At 33.3% G+C, this 23,083-nt stretch overlaps 1 protein-coding gene across 2 annotated transcripts in view; it reads left to right on the top strand.

Moving 5' to 3' along the window:
* Positions 1–6,818: 6,818 nt before the first annotated feature.
* LOC132743301 (uncharacterized) overlaps positions 6,819–23,083 on the top strand; it is a 48,536-nt gene continuing 32,271 nt past the window's right edge. The window contains exons 1-2 of one of the 2 annotated variants that reach the window (XM_060731841.1): positions 6,819–7,311; positions 21,890–21,982. In XM_060731841.1, the coding sequence (XP_060587824.1) occupies positions 21,971–21,982 (12 nt within the window). In that variant the 5' untranslated portion in view covers positions 6,819–7,311; positions 21,890–21,970. The remainder of the gene's footprint in view (positions 7,312–21,889; positions 21,983–23,083) is intronic. The other variant, XM_060731840.1, reaches the window with a different exon arrangement.

The raw sequence follows: 23,083 nt of genomic DNA, 5'->3' as shown, positions 1-23,083 counted from the left end.
TCCCGCTAAGATATCTTTCTTCACCGAGTACTAATCATTCCACCAAAATCTTTGTTCACCGAGACCTAACCATCCGCCAAGATATCTTTGTTCACCGAGACCTAACCATCCCGCCAAGATATCTTTCTTCACCGAGACCTAACCATCCCGCTAAGATATCTTTCTTCACCGAGTACTAATCATTCCACCAAAATCTTTGTTCACCGAGACCTAACCATCCCGCTAAGATATCTTTCTTCACCGAGTACTAATCATTCCACCAAAATCTTTGTTCACCGAGACCTAACCATCCCGCCAAGATATCTTTCTTCACCGAGACCTAACCATCCCGCTAAGATATCTTTCTTCACCGAGCACTCATCATCCCACTAGGATCTTTGATCACCGAGTACTAATCAGCCCACCAGAATCTTTGTTCACCGGACAATAATCATCCCAGTAAAATCTTTGATCACTGAGTACTAATTATTCCACCTAGATCCTTGTTTACTGAGCACAAACTATCCCGCCCAATGTTTGTTCATCGAGCATTTAGCTTTTCACCAAGATATTTGTTCACCGAGCAATAATCATCCCACCTATATTTTTGTTTACCGAGCACTTGTCATATAGCCAATAACTTTGTTCACTAAGCAAAAATCTTCTTGCTAAGAACTTTGTTCAAAGACCACAGATTACATTGCCATGAACATTTTACACTAAACACTTATAACCATATCACCATAAACATTTTACGTTAAACACTTACCATATCGCCATGAACATTATACACTGAGCACTTACCATATCGCCATGAACATTATTCACTGAGCAACTACCATATCGCCATGAACATTATACACTGAACACTTACCATATCGCCATGAACATTATTCACTGTGCACCTACCATATCGCCATGAACATTATTCACTGAGCACTTTCCATATCGCCATGAACATTATACACTGAGCACTTACCATATCGCCATGAACATTATACACTGAGCACTTACCATATCGCCATGAACATTATATACACTGAGCACTAACCATATCGCCATGAACATTATACACTGAGCACTTACCATATCGCCATGAACATTATTCACTAAGCACTAACCAAATCGCCATGAACATTATACACTGACCACTTACCATATCGCCATGAACATTATTCACTGAGCACTAACCATATCGCCATGAACATTAGACACTGAGCACTTACCATATCGCCATGAACATTATTCACTGAGCACTTACCATATCGCCATGAACATTATACACTGAGCACTTACCATATCGCCATTAACATTATTCACTGAGCACTAACCATATCGCCATGAACATTATACACTGAGCACTTACCATATCGCCATGAACATTATTCACTGAGCACTAACCATATCGCCATGAACATTATACACTGAGCACTTACCATATCGCTATGAACATTATTCATTGAGCACTAACCATATCGCCATGAACATTATTCACTGACCACTAATCATATCGCCATGGACATTATTCAATGGGCATTTACCATATCGCCATGAACATTATACACTGAGCACTTACCATATCACCAGGAACATTATTCCCTGAGCACTAACCATATCGCCATGAACATTATTCACTGAGCACTTACCATATCACCATGAACATTATTCACTGAGCACTAACCATATCGCCATGAACATTATTCACTGAGCAATTACCATATCGCCATGATCATTATACACTGAGCACTTACCATATCACCATGAACATTATACACTGAGCACTAACCATATCACCATGAACATTATTCACTGAGCACTTACCATATCGCCATGAACATTATTCACTGAGCACTAACCATATCGCCATGAACATTATTCACTGAGCACTTACCATATCGCCATGAACATTATACACTGAGCACTAACCATATCACCATGAACATTATTCACTGAGCACTTACCATATCGCCATGAACATTATTCACTGAGCACTTACCATATCGCCATGAACATTATTCACTGAGCAATTACCATATCGCCATGAACAGTATACACTGAGCACTTACCATATCGCCATGAACATTATACACTGAGCACTTACCATATCGCCATGAACATTATACACTGAGCACTAACCATATCGCCATGAACATTATACACTGAGCACTTACCATATCGCCATGAACATTATACACTGACCACTTACCATATTGCCATGAACATTATTCACTGAGCACTTACCATATCGCCATGGACATTATTCACTGAGCACTTATCATATCGCCAAGCAATTGGTATACTGGATTCTTATCATTTCACTAGAAAATTGCTCACTAAGCACTATTCCGTCACCAACAACTTTTTTACTGAGCACTTATCATCCCGCCAAGAACTGACCCAAAATCAAATAGCGATGAAAACTGTTCACCTAGCACTTATCATTTCACCATTAAAATTGTTCACTAATCACTACTCATATCGCCAAAAGCTTTGTTCACTGAGCTTTCATTTTTATCGCGAAAGAACTTTGTTCATTGAGCACTTATCATATCCACATTAACTTTGTACACTTTGCATCTATCATATCGCCAAGATCATTATTCGCTTAGGAATTAATCATGTTATACTCGCCAATAGGTTAAATCTTTTATTATTGGCCTTCAGCATTTCGAATCACAATCAAAAACTTTAAGTTAATTAGAATAAGAATACCATCATCATTTATTTATTTATCTAATCACGTGGTTCATGATTCATTAGCAATAAAAGGTTTGTTCCCTACAAACTTATAATAGCTTCTTCACACGACTTATTTAATTTACGATTGAGAATTATGTTTTCTTTTCATGTTTTACAAAATTATCAAAATGACTTCCCAGAAGATAAAACAAATAATTATATTTCTTTCGAAACTGATCAAATAAATGTCACCGGGTGAGAAAAATGCGCAGCCTGACCGGGACTCAAACCCGGGACCCTCGGAATACCGTATCGTGGCTCTACCAAATGAGCCATCCGGCCGCTTACACATCTGCTCCCCTAAATAGTTTACAGTACTGAACCGTAACATTCTCTTCGTCCTCGAATTTCACACAGTAACAGAGCAATGTAAATTAAACTCTGAGCTATATCCAGTCATGTGCAGCCTGACCGGGACTCGAACTAGGGACGCTCGGAATACCGTACCGTGGCTCTACCGACTAAGCTACCCGGCCGCTTACACACTTTCTCCCCTAAATAGTAAACAGTTCTGAACCGTGACATAAATTTATAATTACATACCTACAAGCAGTTTTTATGCTCCCCGAAGGGAGAGCATATAGTCGCCACCTTGTCCGTCTGTCCGTCCGTCCGTTGTCTTGTCCGGAGCATAACTTGAAAACCCTTGGAGATAATTTGTTTAAACTTCATACAGTGGTAGTGGACATTGAGGGGGAGTGCAGTGTCAAAGAACCATAACTCTATTTTGCCCGTTTTTTTAATTATATCCCCTTATAGAAAAATCTTGTCCGGGAATATAAGAGTTATCAACATTAAACTTTGTAGGTGAATAGATCTCAATGGGTAGATGTGCAGTGCAACAGAACCATAACTCTATTTTGCCCGGTTTTTGAATTATCTCCCCTTTTAGAAAAATCTTGTCCGGGACATAACACGCAAATTATAAGAGATATCAACATGAAACTTTGTAGGTAAATAGATCTAAATGGGTAGATGTGCAGTGCACAAAAATCATAACTCTACCTTGCCTGATTTTGGGGTTATTGCCCTTTGTTTATTTTTACTTTTTGAACTTTGTCTGGGACATTACTCTAAAATTATAAGAGATATCAACATGAAACTTTATTGGTAGATAGATATTATTGAGTAAAAGTGCATTACAAAAAAAAAACCATAACTCTGTTCGGCCCAATTTTTGAATTATCTCCCCTTTTTAAAAAATCTTGTCCGGGAAATAACTCTAAAACTACAAGAGATATCAACATGAAACTTTGTAGGTAGATGGATCTTAATGAGTTGATGTGCAGTGCTTAAGAACTTGAACTCCGTCTTGCCAAATTTTGTAGTTATTGCCCTTTGTTCATTTTTACATTTTCAACTTTGTCCGGGACATAACTCGGAAACCATGAGTGGTATCAACAAGAAACTTTGCAGGTTGATAGATCGCATTGATTAGAAGTGCAGTGCAAAGAACAGTAACTCTGCCTTGTCTAATTTTGGAATTATTGCACTTTGAACTTTTTCCAGGGACATAACTCTGAAACTACAAGAGGTGTACTTACCTATTCGGGGAGCAACACCCGTCTCAAACCGGGCTCTTGTTTGTAATAATGATTATCAATGTGTTAAATTTCTTTTTTTAAGAAAATTTTATAACCAGCATCAAGGTATATTTCACTAGAAACAGATAAGATAGAGATGAAAAAACCTATTTAAGAGCTTTCCTAGCTACATATAATTTATACAACAATTGATATAAACTTTGTAATGTCGATTTTTATCTAAAAGACACGGATGTGTTAGGACATCGGAAAGTAACATTTTTAGCATGAAAAGACATTTTAAAGAAAGAGGACCAATGGTTGCTGATAAAATAGTTTTTTTTAATATTCACAAGGCCTTAATTTTAGAGTGACAGTGAACAAATTTCTGAGTCTAATCTGTATTGAAGCAGACTACTAGAAAAAGTAGGTTTTTATAACGTAATTAACATGGTTTATGCCGTAAAAACAATTTACAACAATGAACACGGGAAGCAATGGCTTAAATTAAATAAAAAAATCAAAGGGCTGCAAGCTCTGTGGTATTTTCTGATCTTTGCAATCTAAATCGCACTGTATATCTGTATTATTTTCCTGTATAAGTTTATTTTTATGTACTATAATTCTTCTTGCAGGGCACCAGAGTTTGATACCTACGGAATTTTGCATGACTAGAGTTGCATCAAATATTATTTATGTTCATTTTTATGACAGCCGCACTTTATCCTTGCATATCGTGGCTACTTCCTTAACAAAGAAACTTGAAAAAATAGTTGCCTTGAATGGGATTTGAACACCAGACCTCTGATACACTAAACGAGCGTGTTACCCCTGCACCACGAAGAAGTTATACGAACACAGCCTGAATAAAATCAAGTAATACTAAATTTAGAATTTCCATTGCATTTCGGGTTTGTAATCTTTATTAATTTCGAGGTATTTTGTTCACGATAAACCTGTTGTTTAACATTGATGTAAATAATTTAGCAAAAATCTTCTCGCCAAAACAGTCCGACATGTATATATTCCACTACTCGACAGTCAGATTTATTTGTGAAATACGCTATGATCGACATCGCTAAAAATAGCATTTTCATTGATTAAAATCATATTCATTCGCGTAATTTGTGAATGTGCATTTATTGACAATTCTATAACCCAAAGCTACTTTTAAACTTTGAATGCGTTGTAATTTGTTGGATACTTGTAACAAAATAAAAATATTTCTTTCAACAAATCGCTAGTTTTAAGCTGTTTTAAGAACTTCTTGTTGTTAGGTTTGTCGGGAAACCGCTGTGTCAGATATTGAATGTTAGCTTTGTAACAAAAACTATTTTGCAAAACATACATGTATGATTACCTGTTATTGTTTCGATAGACAACCATGTATTCGCCGAGCACGGCTTGTCACGTGATTGACGATAGAAGGATTATACTACAAGAGTTCTGATTGGCTGATGCATCGGATGTTGGCGACAAGCGAATATGTCCACCCATCAAAAGTCTTTTGGCCATGCATGTTGTATTTTTGTGTTTTATTGTTGTTTTTTTTTTCACCGGGGGGTCAAAAAAATTCATACGGGTGGGGGAGGGGTGTATGTTGGTCGTGGGGCCACCGTACGTTCGTGATCAGCGACTGTCTAAAGTGACTCGGCATTGAAAACGCTGCTTAGTGGTCACTTTGTGGCCGTACGTTCGTGATCAGCGACTGTCTAAAGTGACTCGGCATTGAAAACGCTGCTTAGTGGTCACTTTGTGTTGTTTGTAAAATAGTCGATTGTGACACCTAAAACATATATTATAACTTTAAAATGATATACATAATGCATGGTCAGTTTTTAGGTTTAATGCAAACATGAGGAAAACGGAAAGATGATATGGTAGTACCACGCATCTTATGTACGTGTCATTATAAGATAAAATAGATATATGAATTGGTTTATTCCGTTTAAATTTTGCTGTATTATTGGTTTAAACGAATAAATGAAAAGCACAATACTGTTAAAAATACGTTACAAAGTTTCTGATCGTTTCACGTTAACGGTATAATGATCACGTGTATGTGGTTGTTAAAAAAATCTTAATGTTATTTAAATGTTTACCTGTTAAACAATGTAACAGAAAACGTATATAATTGAATACAGACTATAGTGAGCGCTATTGCGTAACGTAGTTTACTGACAGGCTAGATTAAACATGATACACTGACACCAGGAAGTGTTGGCGACGAGCATTCTGATTGGCTCGTTCAACGTGACCTCTTTCCGGGTGTAGTGCATTATGTCGCTGATTGTAATAGTTTAAGCGCGAACAGAATGAGGAACTTGTTTGCTATAATAAAATGTTTTATTGTATTAGAGCGACTTTAATATTCTCTTTACTTCAGTCAGAGCATTCATTAAGTTTAAATATATTCTTCTGTTTTAACTATTTTACATCTTTATATAATAGTTAGAAATAAACAAACATTATAGTCAAATTTCTGATTTTTTTTCTTTTTTGTCCCAAACATATTGTCCCCTCTTGTTCCCCTTTATACCAAATGCAAGGTTATATTTTTAAATATGTTTAAGATGTTTACTATATATGAATCTTAATGTTGTATTTTAAAGGAATTTCTAAACGTGTTCCTTATTTAGTGTTTTACACTGGATTATCGTGAAAGCCTTGAGGTTAACATTTAAATTGTTGGAAGTAAATGATATTTATAAAATTAATATCTGCACCAACGAAAGATAAACACAAAGTTCTTCTTGGAATTTCTATCAGATTTATCTTTACAATGTCTACCTAATGTTTAGAAAAGGAAGTAAACTTCGGTTGATAATCATTTTTGTATGTATTTACATCTAGATTTATAAAAATAAAAACTGAAGTTGTGGTTTACTTTAAAGAAAGGTTGAAAAAAAAATGCATTTTTATATTAAACATGAATTGAAACAGTAAATTAAAAATAACAACTCACAAACATACCTTATCCAGGTAGCGAAATTTTAAACTGTGAGGTTTAATGCGGTGAGGAAATAAAGTGTGTTGTGAAACAGCAAATCATGGATGTTTAATGGTTTAGGTAAGGAAATTAATATTTGATTGATCGATTCACTATCAGTATTATGCGAGTCACTATTAGGCTAGTGATAGGGTATATTGTACCCAGTCTGTACCGTTTCCATTCTATTTATTTTTGTACTGTTACGGATGAAAACAAATGTAAAAGTGAATTTACCAAAATTAATAATGTCACAGTATAGGAAATTAGAAAAATATCATTTTTCTTTCTATCTTTTATTCCTGACACAGACTCAACAAAAAACGCATGTCATAAAAAAATTATTATTTTGTACCGGATCTATTTCAAAGAGCCATTAAGGAAGAATAAATATCATTAAGAATGTTTTACCGCTTAAAATATGTACGAATTCGTGACACATTTGTGACAAATACGTACGAATTATGTCGCAAAAAGATATTGTGAAATTGTCGTACGAAATATCTTTTCATTTATATTAGATAACTGATGAAAGATGAGGTTTGGGTTGTGAGATACAGATGTCTCTATTTTCCCTCAATGGAACTGTCATGTTTTATGAGATAACCATTTTGACTTGACTATCTATTTTTGCACAGTGTCTTGCCTTAGTGTCTTGCCATATATATATTTTGTATTGCATATCCTCACGGGTCATTTGGCCTTATGGAATTTAAATTATAGTCTTATTGCCGTTTTACCAAATGTGTCACGTTTCATTTGAAATAGTGCAATCCTATTGGACAAAAATAATGTTAAACACTATCAAGATTTATCACCCCTTGAAACCTACAGTTAACATTGAAATTATTTTGACTTACGGAATTTACCTACGTCACATATGACAAAAATCGAGACTGTTTTAAGAAATGGTCTCCTTTTAAAATTCATTTCTCTTTCGTACAAATATTTTAATTCTTTATTCCATTCTTTCCCTGTTTTTAAAGTTTAATGACACTTGTTCTTAAGGATTAAAATGCTTGTGCCTTCATACCAATCAACTCATTTAATTTAAATTGTATATTTATCATTAAATTTGTATATTTATAATTTGGTTTGTTCAATGTTCATCTGTATATGGCCGATGTTTTTGTTGGGGTGGGGGATAGTAAATGTCATGTTAATGTTGTTGTTTTTTATGTTTTCTATGTTGTTGAAATGACCATCCAATTTATTTGATTCATTTCTCGATGAACCGAATTTACTCGTCCAGTTCGGTTTCTATGGTGTCCTGTTTGAGGCAGTTATAATATCGTCTGTTAAGATTTAAGATTAACTAAGTCTCTTGTTTTAGCTCGACTATTCGAAAAATAGGGAGAGCTATTGTAATTGTGAATTTTGACTGAACTATGGCCCCTTTGAACTTAAAAAAATCTACATTATTCAGGCTTTTGTTTTACGAATAGTCGAGCGCACTGGCTTTTGCGAATAGATAAGTAGCGAGATTCGAAGAACTTTCACTATAGTCACTGGTTTTGTAAATAAGTTATAGTTCTCGAAAGAAACATGAGAAAATTAAGGTTAATCATCGCGAAGATTTTTTTTTCATTTTGATTCGCACGAGGATTAAAGTTAAGCATGAGACAAATTCAACGTTGAATGGCGGGCGAAAAGTTTCTTGCGAGAATATAAAATCTTGCTTCTTTATCTATAAAAATACAGAAAGGCGGGGCAAGACTTTAGAAAAAAATGACGCTAGGGCGAAAATAGTTCTTATTCATACGCATGCAATGTTTTTCTTACATTTACACTTATGAATCATCATAAGCTTTAAAGTTACCTGATCTGAAAACGTATTCCATTACTTTCTAAAAAATTAGAGTTCTATGACACTTAATTAACTTATGACTACATGTAATTTGTAGTATATTTATCAAGTACTTCGGCTATGATCGACCGCTGGCGTAGTAATATTCAAATCGCGTAAAGCAATTATATTCATACACTTTTAAAAGATGATTGCAAAATTTAGTAAATAATTGGTCAGTCAATTTTAAAATAGAACTATGATTTTGGGAGTAACTGAGAAGTCTTGGAACTATTTTGCTTAGCGTAGATAGCTTACAAATGTGTTAAAACCATAGTAAAGCTGAGCTGTCGTTATTCCAATGCGCCCCCAAAAATAGCATGTAAATAGGAGTCCTTTAACTGGCCCAAGCAGGACACCATATATTTCAACTGTAATAAATCCACGTGGAAAGTAACGGTTATTTAAAAAAGTGTTTTCTTTACAGACTTTGAATAGCTCTGCTGGGGGTATAGTCGTATAATTAACGTTGCATCAAATCTATGCCATGAATGAATAAATAAATAAATAAATAAATACATTTTGTAAACGAATCAATCAATCAATCAATCATTCATTCAATCAATCAATCAATCAATAAATCAATAAATAAATGTGAAATTTGATGTTTAACACAGCACCATCTTAAACTCAAAAAGGTAATAATAATAATATTGCATGGAAGTCTATGATTTATTATCGTGACCGAAAATTAGTTAGTGGTAAAATTTTTTTTTAAACATTTGTTTTCTGCCTTTAAAATGTTTCTGTCGGCATGCAAAGTATGGACTCATTAAATGCTAACATGTACGATATAAATATTATTTAATAATCCGGGATAAAGTTGTATTCATACTCGGCTGAAAAACTATATTATGTACTTCTTATATTGTAATCTATATATTGTATAAAACGCAGTTCAGTTATCTAATAATAATTATACTAACGTACTATTGCAAATAGTATTTTGCTTATATAAAGTACACCGTCTCTATTATTTGGTCAAACTCTCGACTCCTCCACTGCAGCATTCACTGCATTATTTCCAATATTAGTGTACAACTCGTACAAATGTTTAATAAACCGTGCTCGTAATTCACGTTTTAATATATCGCTGCTCGCTGTTAATGCATAGAAACGGGAAAGATATAGCTTCACGACTAGCTTTGATCTATCTACTGTAGCCACTGTAAGAAAGCAACGAAGGTGTCACTGAAGTTTTTTTTGTGAAACACGTGTTATAAACCTGACACGTGCGATAAGAAAATAGCACGCACAAGTATATCTGGTGGTATGAATTTAGCTAAAACAAATGTCGTATTCAAAGCTACAGACTATTATTTTTCATATTCGACTAAAACAAGTTTTCTCACGTAATTAACTTTCTCGTATACATGTATAATTATAGTATATATCTTATATTTTCGCTCAAAAGATGATTAAAAGTGGACAAGGCCGCCAGAAGACGTGATAGAAATCATCTATTTCTTTGTCGTTATGTTTGTCACAGAGTTCCTATGTGCCATACACACCAAAAATTTGAACGACAGGGTAGAAAAAATACTAGGTGAAAAGTTAAAAATAAAATCAGACAAATTAACCAGTAGATAAGGTCTTGTATAGTCCGTCTGTCCCTCAATCCGTGTGTCTGTCTGTAACATATTTCACTTCGTAGATCATATACCCATTCAAAAATATTCTTTAAACTAAGGTCAGCTTTGTACCACAGAACGTTTGGTGAAGCTACACTAGATCAAGGTCAATGTCCCCTGTTTTATATTTTTCAGAGCATGTTCTTGAAACTTCGAAAACATTTATAAAAAACATATCGCATCTAGGTCCGTCCAAAGTCAAACGGGTTTCAGTAGATACTTCATGGTCATTAACGCCTAAAACATAACCGTTGTTGGCAAGTGACCGCTACTCGGAAGTGACCATTAGCTCTAGTTAGCCTTGCCATACCATATAAAATCATATCATACCATACCATACCATTGATGCCATATCATACCATACCATACCGTACCATACCATACCATTGATGCCATATCATACCATACCATACCGTACCATACCATACCATTGATGCCATATTATACCATACCAAACCACTGATGCCATATTATATTATATCATACCATACCATAACAATGATACCATATCATACCATACCATTGATGCCATATTATATCATATCATACCATACCATTGATGCCATATTATATCATACCATACCATACCAGTGATACATATTATATCATACCATACCATACCATACCATACCATACCAATGATGCCATATTATATCATACCATACCATACCATACCAGTGATACCATATTAAATCATACCATACCATACCAATGATGCCATATTATATCATACCATACCATACCAGTGATACCATATTAAATCATACCGTACCATACCAATGATACCATAGTATATCATACCATACCAATGATGCCATATTATATCATACCATACCAGTGATACCATATTATATCATACCATACCAATGATGCCATATCATATCATACCATACCAGTAATACCATATTATATCATACCATACCAATGATGCCATATTATATCATATCATACCATACCATACCAGTGATACCATATTAAATCATACCATACCATACCAATGATACCATATTATATCATACCATACCAATGATGCCATATTATATCATATCATACCATACCATACCAGTGATACCATATTAAATCATACCATACCATACCATACCAGTGATACCATATTATATCATACCATACCATACCATAACAATGATACTATATTATATCATACCATACCAATGATGCCATATTATATCATATCATACCATACCATAACAATGATACCATATTATATCATACCATACCATACAATACCATACCATTGATGCCATATTATACCATACCATACCATACCAATGATGCCATATTGTATCATATCATACTATACCAATGATGCCATATTATATCATACCATACCATACCAGTGATATCATATTAAATCATACCATACCATAACAATGATACCATACCATACTAATTATAACATATTATACCATACCATACCTTTTGTACTAGCCTGTTGAACTTAGTCTGTTATCGATCGAGTGATCCAGAGATTTATGGATAATTAAAATATCAGTAATGCTCGATGCGATTTGTTGTTCAACATCCAATTACAGCCGAACACAGTCCAATACTTTACTACGAGAAGCGAGCATTCATCAGCTAGTAAATCCATTCAGATAATTGTCATGTGTTCTTACAGAGTCATGAAGCAAGCAGAGACGTTGTATAAGTTAATAGTTCAGTAGTTCAGTTGACTAAATTGTTTTAACGAATGTTGAAATCCAGCACTCTCGCCAGCTATAAGATCGAAGTTCAACCAAGTCCAAAATTGCTTGTTTTTGTTTGTTTGTTTCTCTTTACCTTTTTGAAAAGCTTACACATCGTGCTAAATTACAGCTATACAACGACCAATGACGTCATAATGATAGATATTCCTGAAGAAAAATGATGATACAATTTATATAAGGACCTTCAATCACATTGCTTATCACATATCATACAGTAACGTCATAGTCATTCAAAATTTAAAATAAGTTATACCAAGTTATAAAAAGACACGAAAGACATAATGCAAAAACAAAAATAAATTACTGTTTGGCAAATGACACAATTTATTTTACAATTTTACAGGAAACCTGTTTGATGATATCAGATTTAAGTTGCTCAGACAAAGATGTGTTGAAGCTTTAAAATATTGAAAAGTAATTATTTCTTAAATTTTTGTACTTTAGGAAATGTACATGTAGGATTTCAATTAGTTTTGGAATAATATGTATAACTACATAAGTAATTTTAAAACATTATCAAAAAATTGCTCCTTAATAGTTAATTTTATAAAAAAGCCAATTAAGATTAAAACTTTAGTGAGGTTATACAATCGCCACGGCAGTATGTGAAGTTTTACCTTGTTTACATGATGTTGATATGTGAAGTTTTACATTGTTTACATGATGTTAATATGTGAAGTTTTACCAAGTTTCCTTTAATATTGATTGTTCTTACATATATTCATAAGTATGTACTCGTGTGATAAATGTACACTACGTTGTTGTCCTTGGTTAACCTTCCATACAGATATCAGATTTATTTTAAGCAATACCATCATTATTTCTATTTCAAAGTATTCTCATTCACCAAAACACATTTTGTAATCTTTATACCAGATTCCAATAAGATGATGAATAGTCTTGTTTTTTGTTGGCGTTTTTTTTTTCTTTTATTTTATTTTTTTTTTTTGCTGCTGAACTGACAATAGAACTACTTAAATTGTATTTATTTTCAAGAAGCATTTCCTTGAGCATTTTAAATAAAAAGTACATCTAAAGAAATAACGTGGTCTCAGTTCAGGAGAGTAACACGGAGGGGAACTGTTACACGAAGGATGGAGTTCTTATGATAACTTGTCAGGAGTTCTTGTGATAACTGTCACGGAGTTCGTCGGAAAACTTTTGTATATACATGTACTACAAAAACACTCGTCAAAAATGCTAATTTTCATCTTTAAAAAGTGAGTTTTAGGTGCTAAACTAAACTTTAATGATAAGCTTGCCTATAATCTTGTATTTTGTGTCAAAACTACTCTGAAGCTGTCCTAGAGTTCTTATGATAACTTTTGTTACTGTTACTTATCCACATATTTGTGCAAAGGATGAGCATACTGCATTTCATAATGATTTACAACCTTATTGACTAATAAAAACGCTAAAACGTGCCGTGATTTAGCGCAAGAAACACACTGTCAGTAACAAAAGTTATCATAAGAACTCTAGGACAGCTTCAGAGTTATCACAAGAACTATAGGACATATAAAAATCGGGCATAAATTTGTAAGCCGGTGCTTTATGTTTGTAATTTTGCGTTATAATTAGGTAATTATGTATGTGAAGGATGAAGACCAGAAATAAACAGGTCAATACTTGCGAATTGGCAAATAATTTGGAAATTTTACTAAAAACTTTGAACAAGAGGCGATGAAAAATGGACTGTGAATTAGTTTTGACACATAATACAAGATGGAAGGAAGCTTAATCATTAAAGTTTAATTTAGCATCTAAAACTCACTTTTTAAAGTTTTGTAGTATACATGTACACTCAGAGGCACTTAAAACCAGACATTTACAGTTTTTGGTAAAACTTGGTTATTTCTGAACGGATTTTGTTCAGTTTTTAAACATACAAAATTCAACATATCATACTTATTTCCTAGAATTTCATGTCCAATTCATAAACAAGAAAATAGAGTGAATAACAAACAATTATGTTACTGCAAAATGAAAAATCACAAAATTCCTGTAAATTTCGTAACACAATGAAAAGTCTCTAAATTTAACTGATTCTGTATAATAACCAGTTCTAATACTTTCTGTGTCATCCCATGGCTATAACAAAGTGTAAACACCTGTCTCATGGTTATGACGTAGTGAAGGCTTGGGGAATATGTCTCCATTCCTGAATAAGGGCTTCCTCGAGTTCCAGCAACTTCTGCATTCCAAGTCACCAGATCGAACCATCACACTTGTCGGCTGAATTGAACAGGCGTGTGAAAAAGCGGTCAAAAGTTCCTCGCAATTTGCTGGAACACGAATAAGCCCTTAGTTAGGAGTAGAGAACTGTGAGGCAGAGGTGTTTACTTTGTAAAAGCCAATTGGGAAGACATACACATTGTTAGAACTGGTAAACATACAGATTTAATGGGATTCAGAGACTTTTCATTGTGTTACTATTTTCACAGTAATTCTGTGATTTTTCATTTAACAGTAGCCTATTTGTTTTGCTATTTTTTCTATTTTCTTATCAATGAATAGTAAATATAATTCCAAGTAGTAAGTATGATATGTTGAATTTTGTAACGTCCACATTTGAACAAAATCCGTTCACAAATAACCTATTTATACAGAAAAATGTCAGTGTCGGGTTATACCTCTGAGTGTATACAAAAGTTTTCCGACGAACTCGGTAACAGTTATCACAATAATTCCTGACAAGTTCATAAGAACACCTTCCATTGTGTAACAGTTCTTCCCCCGTAAATAAGATGGATGGTTTACACATTTACAGAAAATAAATTAAGGTCACATCTGTGAGATCTTATCGTGTGAAAGATATGTCAGTATAAGTGTCTTTTTTCGACCGAACATATCGTGCATCGTGTTCAACCCTTACAACAGTGATGTAATAGAGGGGTTAGTCCTGTTAGTACATCTTCGGCAGCCTCTTCCCTTCTTCAACAGGCTTTATTCAAACCTACCCTGTCCATATGGTCAAAAACAATTCATCAACTACATGTATCTTCTAACCTTTAAATATGAGTACATATTTCAGTGTTTACCACGAATATTTGAATGAACCTTTGTAAGTTATAGTTTGTCTGACTGGCAATAAATTTATAAATAAAATAAAAAAAACAGGTGGCATTTTATTGTGTTTTCATTAATGACCACTTTTTATATACATTTCAGATTAATCCCCATATTGACCAAAAAAGTAACAACCGTATCTATATGACCTCCATCAATTATAATATGGAAATAAAGCGTAATGCTTTGTTCCTTCGAACGCACTTCGCTTCGGAAATATCTCTCACGTTTTTACCAATACACCGTAAAACTGCTATAATACATCCGTCTGAAGTATCAAGTTCATCTAGAAATCACTGAGTCAATATCAACCCTCACATCATGGATGTCGTAAATCATGTCACGTTTTTACTGTGGTTATGTAGCTTGTACATCCCCGGGGTTTGTTACTCGGGGTTATACGCATGTCATGGGATTCAATTAGAAATCATTTTCTTCATTGGCATATATCTGGTTCTGTGTCTTTATAAGACAAAGGAAAACAGATAGAAAAATCTTAATATATGACATATGTAACTTTATCCAGTTTCATTGTTAAATTCGTTTAGTTACAAGCAGGAATTGCTGAGACTTTAATCGGGCGCGTGTCTTCCATTCGACTCGGAATATCACGTGCCGTCAATTCCAGACATGAACTTCCCTTTTCTTTAACCCGAAACATGTAGCATCTGAAATAAATTATGATTGTGCGTTTTAAATACTTTATATTTTTCAAATATGTTTTAGCGTTGATTGTTTGTTCTAAAACGGCGCGATTTTCAAAAAAGTGTATTTTAAATCTTTAAATGATGGTATACACTCAGAGGCACTCATAACCCGACACTTTTTTTAATATATAAATTGGTTAACATACTGATTTAGTTGGATTTAGAGACTTTTCATTGTGTTACGATATTTACAGCCATTCTGTGATTTTTCATATTGCAGTAGCATATTTGTTTCGTTATTTTCTCTTTTTTCTTATCGATGAATTGTAAATATAATTCGTAGTAGTAAGTATGATATGTTGAATTTTGTATGGTCCAAATTTGAACAAAATCCGTTCACAAATAACCTATTTATACAGAAAAATGTCAGTGTCGGGTTATCAGTGCCTCTGAGTGTATGTGTTTTGGAACCGACTCATTAATGCATCGTATCTTGGTCATTTACGTCATAATATAGGGTAATCAAAGGGCTGCAACCTCTGTGGTATTTTCTGATCTTTTCAATCTAAATCATACTGACTATCTGTATGTATTTTCCAGTATAAGTTTATTTTTGTATTTTCTGATCGCAAGATCAGTAAATACATAGCTAACATCCACGGTCTAACACAAAATTTCCTCACAGACCTAACAACGCAAAGTAGTTCTCACTCAAAACTGCTTAAAAACCAGCAATTTAAAAGAAAGAATAATTTTTAATGTATGCATTAAACGAATTACAGTGCATTTAAAGTTAACATTAGTCAATAGAAATATGAGGTTACAATCACAAATTTCGCGGATGAATATCTTTTTTTACCCAATGAAAAATGTTCGACTATTTCCGTAAAGCTTAATCAATGAAAATGCTATTTTTAGCTATGTCGATTACCGAATACTCCAGAGCGTAGTACACAAATAAATCTGACTGTCGAGTAATAGAATATAAACATGTCGGACTGTTTTGGCGAGAAGATTTTCGCTAAATTATTTTCATCAGTGTTTAACAACAGGTTTATCGTGAACAAAATACCTCGAAATTAATAAGGATTACAAATACGAAATGAAAATTCTCAATTTTAGAATTACAATATATTTGTTTTTATTCACGCTACATACGTATTACTTCACTGTAGTGCAGAGGTAGCGCGCTCGTTTAGGGTGTGAGAGGCCTAAGGTTAAAATCCTTGTCGAGGCAACATTTTTTTTGAAGTGTTTTGTTTTAAGGAAGTAGCCACGATATGCAAGGATAAAGTGTGGCTGTAATAAAAAATGAAAAATGATTTTTGATGCAACTCTAGGCATGCAAAATTCCATATGTATCAATCACAAACTGTTAAACGCAGTCGCTGCGTAAGATGAATAATAGTATATAAAAATAAACTTATACAGGAAAGATCAGAAAATACCACAGAGCATGCAGCCCTTTGATTATATACTATAATTAATCTAACGCAGCGACTGCGTCTAGTTTGACATTGATACATATGGAATTTTGCATGACTAGAGTTGCATCAAAAAATCATTTTTCATTTTTAATGACAGCCACACTTTATCCTTGCATATCGTGGCTACTTCCTTAAAAAAGACACTTCAAAAAAAAAGTTGCCTCGACTAGGATTGGAACCTTAGGCCTCTCACAACCTAAACAAGCGCGCTACCTCTGCACCACGGTGAAGTAATACATATGTAGCTTGAATAAAAACAAATACATTGTAATTCTAATTTGAGAATTTCCATTTCGTGTTTGTAATCCTTACTAATGTTCAAGATAAACCTGTTGTTTAACACTGATGAAAATAATTTAGCGAAACTCTTCTCGACAAAACAGTACGACATGTATATATATTCCACTACTCGACAGTCAGATTTATTTGTGTACTACGCTCTGGAGTATTCGGTAATCGACATAGCTAAAAATAGCATTTTCATTGGAAATAGCCGAACATTTTTCATTGGGTAAAAAAGATATTCATCCGCGAAATTTGTGATTGTAACATCATATTTCTATTGACTACTCTAAACTTTTAATGCACTGTAATTCGTTAAATGCCTACATTAAAAATTATACTTTCTTTTAAATTGCTGGTTTTTAAGCAGTTCTGAGTGAGAACTACTTTGCGTTGTTAGGTCTGTTAGGAAATTTTGTGTTAGACCGTGGATGTTAGCTTTGTATTTCCTGATCTTGCGATCAGAAAATACAAAAACTACTGCTACATTACAGAGACAATATGGAAAGACACGCTTTACATTTTCGTGCATGCAGCAACCTCAAGTTTGTACTTGGATTCAGGCGAATTATACATTATACAGTACATCATTCAAATATTGGTTTCCAATACTTTCTTGTTATTTATAAATAACTATTGCATGTGAATCAATGGAGAAGTCTTTCTGAGAGATGAATTGATAGAAAAAATATAAAAAAGTAACCTTTTAAAGATAAAGATAAAACATTAATTTTTGTAAAGACCATAAACACATTAATAGCGTAGACGTGCGATATACATCTGTGCAATAAACATCTATATTATTAACAGCGTAGCCGTGCTATATACATGTATATTGTTCACAGCGTAGCCATGCTATTTACATGTATATTATTAACAGCGTAGCCGTGCTATTTACATGTATATTGTTAACAGCGTAGCCGTGCTATATACATGTATATTGTTCACAGCATAGCCATGCTATTTACATGTATATTGTTAACAGCGTAGCCGTGCTATTTACATGTATATTGTTAATAGCGTAGCCGTGCTATATACATGTATATTGTTAACAGCGTAGCCGTGCTATATACATGTATATTGTTAACAGCGTAGCCGTGCTATTTACATGTATATTGTTAACAGCGTAGCCGTGCTATTTACATGTATATTGTTATAGCGTAACCCTGCTATTAACATGTATATTGTTCACATCGTAGCCATGCTATATACATGTATATTGTTCACAGCGTAGCCGTGCTATATACATGTATATTGTTAATAGCGTAGCCGTGCTATTTACATGTATAATGTTAATAGCGTAGCCGTGCTATTAACATGTATATTGTTAATAGTTTAGCCGTGATATTAACATGTATATTGTTAACATCGTAGCCGTGCTATTGACATGTATATTGTTAATAGCGGAGCCGTGCTATATACATGTGTGTTGCTAATAGCGTAGCCGTGCTATTTACATGTATATTGGTAACATCGGAGCCTTGCTATTTACATGTATATTGTTCACAGCGTAGCCGTGTTATTTACATGTATATTTGTAACATCGTAGCCGTGCTATTTACATGTATATTGTTAATAGCGTAGCCGTGCTATTTACATGTATATTGTTAACAGCGTAGCCGTGCTATATACATGTATATTGTTAACATCGTAACCCTGCTATATACATGTATATTGTTAACATCGTAGCCGTGCTATTTACATGTATATTGTTCACAGCGTAGCCGTGTTATTTACATGTATATTGTTAACAGCGTAACCCTGCTATTTACATGTATATTGTTAACAGCGTAGCCGTGCTATTTACATGTATATTGGTAACATCGTAGCCGTGCTATTAACATGTATATTGTTTAAACAAGTATATGACTGTGACATATAGCAACAATCAAAGGGCTGCAGCTCTATGGTATTTTCTGATCTTTGCAATCTAAATCATACTGACTATCTGTATGTACTTTCCTATATAAGTTTATTTTTATATACTATAATTCATCTTACGCAGCGACAGCGTTTTGATTTTCTGTCTATAACAGTTTGAGATTGATACATGTATATCGACTAGGATTTGAACCATAGGCCTCTCACACCCTCAACGAGACCGCTTATCTCTGCACCACGGCGAAGTAATACATATGTACCTTGAATGAAAACGAATACATTATGTAATTCTAAATTGAGAATTTCCATTTCGTGTTTGCAATCCTTATTAATTTCGAGGTATTTTGTTCACGATAAACCTGTTGTTTAACACTGATGAAAATAATTTAGCGAAAATCTTCTCGCCAAAACAGTCCGACATGTATATCTTCCACTACTCGGCAGTCAGATTTATTTGTGTACTACGCTCTGGAGTATTCATTAATCGACATAGCTAAAAATAGCATTTTCATTGATTAAAATGATATTCATGATAATCCGAAGCTTTACGGAAATAGCCGAACATTTTTCATTGGGTAAAAAAGATATTCATCCGCGAAATTTGTGATTGTAACCTCACATTTCTATTGACTAATCTAAACTTTTAATGCACTGTAATTCGTTAAATGCATACATTAAAAATTATTCTTTCTTTTAAATTGCTGGTTTTTAAGCAGTTTTGAGTGAGAACTACTTTGCGTTGTTAGGACTGTCAGGAAATCTTGTGTTAGACCGTGGATGTTAGCTATGTATTTACTGATCTTACGATCAGAAAATACAAAAATGAAAAGCAATTACATTTTGTATAGTATATGAAATAATATATTAAATGAACAAATAGTGAGCAAGTCATTAGAAAAGCGGCATATACGTATGTTACACGAAATATGGGTACTCTAAATAAAACAGTCAAAATACTATCAACATAATTCTTAAACTTAAAATCATGTGTGAATAAATTATATGTTTGTAGCTTTCTTGAATTGTTAATTGTTAGTATACTATTGTAATACAGATTCTCTGTTTTATCATAGAGTAGTATATATACATAAAACCGATGTAGTTTCTCAAATACCAACATGAAGTATTAGTACATTATGATTTACTTCCCGTAACTACTTTATCATTTTACTAATACAATTCATTCTCTGAGAATTTTTTTCTAAATTAAAAAAAGGTTAGTCCTTGTTACACACATTTGTAACATTTTGTCATAAATTCCGCTTTAAAACTGGTATTGTATTTTTATTTTTTAAGCGCATGCCTGTAAAGAATTTAAAAATTCCAAATATGTATATGGTATTTACAAATCGTGATCTTAAACATTTTATTTATCACAATATATTTTCATTTTCCTTAGAAACGTAATTCTTATTACTAAAATAGTTACAAAGAATCGCTGCACGGTGTTTATTTTCACATGGTACTATATTTTATGAATGATATCGGATTTGCTATATATAGTAAATGGTATTTTCCAATACAAGAGTAGTTTCTCTGTAAGCGCTACTCGCCATGTGACTATAGATCCCGTAGTCCATAATACAAACGTGAGGTTCGACAAACGTGCTACCCAACACAATGCTCAATGTCCGATAATTATAATTTACAATTAAACTAAGCGATAACTTTAATTATAATGCGGTCACTTCATAAAAAATGGTACTGGCCAAAATTACTTTAAGCATGAGAATTGAATTTCGGCGATGATTTGAGTAAATAAACGAACATACACGTGAGTAGTGAGGAGTGACTCTTCCTGTCTTATATAATACAAACATTTTACAGTCACCATTGTGTATGAAAGATCAGTGGTTTATATTATTTTTGAGTATGACACTTTTCAGTCACCAAGGAAACAGATTTTCCTTACAATTTTAACAAATGCATATTATCACATTCTTTGTACAAGTTCAAAAACTTCTAGTGGTTTAATTTTGACTTGTTTTGGTAAAATTGTAAATTAAATTATCAAAGGCAAGGAATTACTACATCTGTTTTATTTACGGTAATTTATTTAAGTTGATAATCTTGTGTTATTATTTTACAGATTTATTCTCCTTCTGTATCGAAATGGAACAATTTTGGATTAAAATTAAAATATGGCGAGAACAGAAACCTGCTTTTAAACATGAAATTTATGGTATGTATATCACTTCTAATATGTTGTTATCAGTTTAATTGAGTTTAATTGAATTTGCCATTTATTATAACTATGTATTCAAAATCTTTCAAATTTCCTTTTTTTCTCTCTTTTTTTAAATTCTTTTGAAGCACGCAATTTTCAAAGATATTTTGTCTTATACAACCCGAAATGAACAACTATATACCTACATTATAAATATGTTTTATGAGGATATACTCGTTCCAGTTTCATATAATACAATAAAGTCTTAAAATCTTAGTTATTTTACATTTTACAGTCATATTATATGATTCACACAAAAAATACTATTCTGTTCTTAAAAACGTTACTTTTGTGAATATAGCTTTAAAGAACTATATTTTCATTAGAATGATACCCATTTTCATTTTTATTCTGCAACATATTATTCGCAATGTTCATCGGGTTTTGACAAGAATGCTTTTCAAAGAGTTTAAATTTAGCTGCATCATTTTAAACATTAAAATGAATATTTCATATTTGACCTAAAACATTTAATCTCAATATCAAAAGGAAACCAACTGGGTGAAACTGTCATGATGGGGCAGTGAAAATTTTGAGAATTGAAACTTTTCAGTCATTGAAATACATGTATATTAAAATAACAACTAGCACGTGGCTTGTCAGTACCTTAGGTATTACATAAATAATATCACATTTTACTTCACGTTTAAAATATTATGTCATATAGTTAGGAAGATGATTTATATAATCTGGAGAAAAACCATTACCATACATGACTTACTGACAGTCTCGGCTGCACCTTATGGCATAAACTTGTGTTTTTAGAGCTCACATATGTTTGTAGAGCTCACATATGTTTGTAGAGATCAGTGTGGTTTGTAGAGGTCAGTGTGGTTTGTAGAGCTCAGTGTGGTTTGTAGAGATCAGTGTGGTTTGTAGAGGTCAGTGTGGTTTGTAGAGATCAGTGTGGTTTGTAGAGATCAGTGTGGTTTGTAGAGATCAGTGTGGTTTGTAGAGATCAGTGTGGTTTGTAGAGATCAGTGTGGTTTGTAGAGATCAGTCTGGTTTGTAGAGGTCAGTGTGGTTTGTAGAAATCACTTGAGGTTGTAGAAGGCA

This window comes from Ruditapes philippinarum, unplaced genomic scaffold (assembly GCF_026571515.1).
Source record: "Ruditapes philippinarum isolate M1 unplaced genomic scaffold, ASM2657151v2 ctg547_1_1_1_1, whole genome shotgun sequence".
NCBI classification, from domain to species: Eukaryota; Metazoa; Mollusca; class Bivalvia; order Venerida; family Veneridae; genus Ruditapes; species Ruditapes philippinarum.
This window is presented reverse-complemented; position numbering and strand designations above follow the sequence as displayed.